General features: G+C 57.1%; 1 protein-coding gene across 1 annotated transcript in view; it reads left to right on the top strand.

Annotated features, from left to right (window-relative positions):
* NYAP1 (neuronal tyrosine-phosphorylated phosphoinositide-3-kinase adaptor 1) overlaps positions 1-2,072 on the top strand; it is a 13,430-nt gene that overhangs the window by 5,935 nt on the left and 5,423 nt on the right. The window contains exons 5-6 of the mRNA XM_011943955.1: positions 715-1,033; positions 1,290-1,409. Of these exons, the coding sequence (XP_011799345.1) occupies positions 715-1,033; positions 1,290-1,409 (439 nt within the window). The remainder of the gene's footprint in view (positions 1-714; positions 1,034-1,289; positions 1,410-2,072) is intronic.

Here is a 2,072-nt window from a genome sequence, read left to right on the forward strand (position 1 = left end):
TGGGGGGCAGCTGGGAATGCCTGCGATGGTTTGGGGGAGGTGTTGGAGGGGTTATTTGGAAGTCACAGTCTTGAGTCTGGGATGTTTTCTAGGAGACCAGAGGGGTGGAGGTGAGCAATAGACAGAAAGACTGGGATCACCCAGTGTGTGCTGGAGGGGCAGGAAGGTCTGGGAGGCACAGGGGGTCAAATCTGGCCCTGTCCTGCTCTGCTCCCTGCCCCTCCCTTCCTGGGGCTGCAGGGGTGTGTGCTTGTGAGTGTGCGCACCAGGAACTAAACACAGCTGCCTCCCAGCTGTTACCATGGCAACCCATCCAGACAGGAGGGAGAGGAGAGGAGGCCCCTACCGTTGCCTGGCAACGCAATGCTCTGCCAGGCCTCCTCTCAGAGATGAGCTTAGTTCACAGGCAGCCCTTCCCCCTGCCCTCCTCCTTCTGGGCTCAGGAATTGGGATTCTCCCCCTACAGGTCTTGGTCCCAGGGAGATGGTCATTCTGGCCCTAGCTGGAGATGGAGGGGCTTGGAAGCTAAAGCTGGGGTTGGGGAGGCCCCTCTGACCAGGGAAAAGGGTTTGGATGCAGCACATATACATGATTCTCAACCCCAGGAGATGGTACCAATGGGTGGAAAGGAACGGGTGTATGTGCGTGTGTGTGTGTGTGTGTGTGTGTTGGGGGAGTGTGAAGGAACCCCATCCCAGCTGTTACTTGCAAAAGGGGCAGTTTTGTCTCCTGGTCCACCCATGCTGCAGCATGTGTGACCGGAGGGACAGAAGGACGCCTCCAATGTGCAGGCACACAGCTTTCCTTGTCATCCCAGCAGAGGTCGAGGATGGTGCCCGGGCCTGGAATGGCAGTGCCGAGGGTCCAGGCAAGGTGGAGCGTGAGGACAGGGGCCCTGTGACATCAGGGATCCCAGTGAGGAGCCAGGGGGCAGAGGGCCTGCTGGCCAGGATCCACCACGGAGACCGAGGAGGGAGCCGCACCGCGCTGCCCATTCCTTGCCAGACCTTCCCTGCCTGCCACCGCAATGGAGGTGATATGGCCTGCACACACCTGTGCACAGTGGGGCTGGCTGGGGGATCTCCCGGGGTCTGGCCGCACCTGTCCTGACTTCCTCTCACCTGTTCATGTCCACATCCAGGGCCCTAAATCTTCATACCACATCTCCACCCCCTTTTCTGCCTTGATGAGGCAGGGGCAGCCTGGATCATTCAAGGGCAGGGGACTGGGAACTAGGGGAGGGGCACCTGAGGCTCCTGCCCTCCTCACTTCTCCTTCTTCCACCTCAGACTTCACGGGAGGCTACCGCCTAGGGCGCTCGGCCTCCACCTCCGGAGTCCGGCAGGTTGCGCTCCACACACCCCGGCCCTGCAGCCAGCCCAGGGATGCCCCGAGCCAGGTGAGGCTTGGTTTTTCTTTTATTTGTGAAGGAGCAGGTGGAGAAGGCTTGAATGTGCAAAGAAAAGCAATAAAGGGGCCAGGGCTGGGCACAGTGGCTCATGCCTGTAATCCCAGCACTTTGGGAGGCCAAGGCAGGAGGGTCACTTGAGGCCAGAAGTTCATTAGCTTGAGCAACATAGTGACACCCTGTCTCTATTTTGTTTTTTTGAAGAAGGCCAGTTGCAGTGGCTCACACCTGTAATCCCAATGCTTTCAGAAGCCGAGGCAAGTAGATTGCTTGAGCCCAGGAGTTCAAGATCAGCCTGGGCCACATAGCGAGACCCCATCTCTATAAAAAATAAAAAATGTAGTCAGGCGTGCCGGCACAAGCCTGTATTTCCAGCTACTCTGAAGGTTGAGGTAGGAAGATGGCTTTACCCTGGGAGGTGGAGGTTACAGTGAGCCATGATCACGCTACTGCATTCTAGCCTGAGCCACAGAGTGAGACCCTGTCTTAGAAGCAGAAAAAAAAAAGAAAGAAAGAAAGGGGCCAGGCAGGGTGCGGTGGCTTATGCCTGTAATTGCAGCACTTTGGGAAGCCAAGACGGGCAGGCCTCACCTGAGGTCAGGAGTTCGAGACCAGCCTGGCCAACATGGTGAAACACTTTCTCTACTAAAAATACAAAAATTAG

This window comes from Colobus angolensis, unplaced genomic scaffold (genome assembly GCF_000951035.1).
Source record: "Colobus angolensis palliatus isolate OR3802 unplaced genomic scaffold, Cang.pa_1.0 Scaffold222, whole genome shotgun sequence".
NCBI lineage: Eukaryota > Metazoa > Chordata > Mammalia > Primates > Cercopithecidae > Colobus > Colobus angolensis.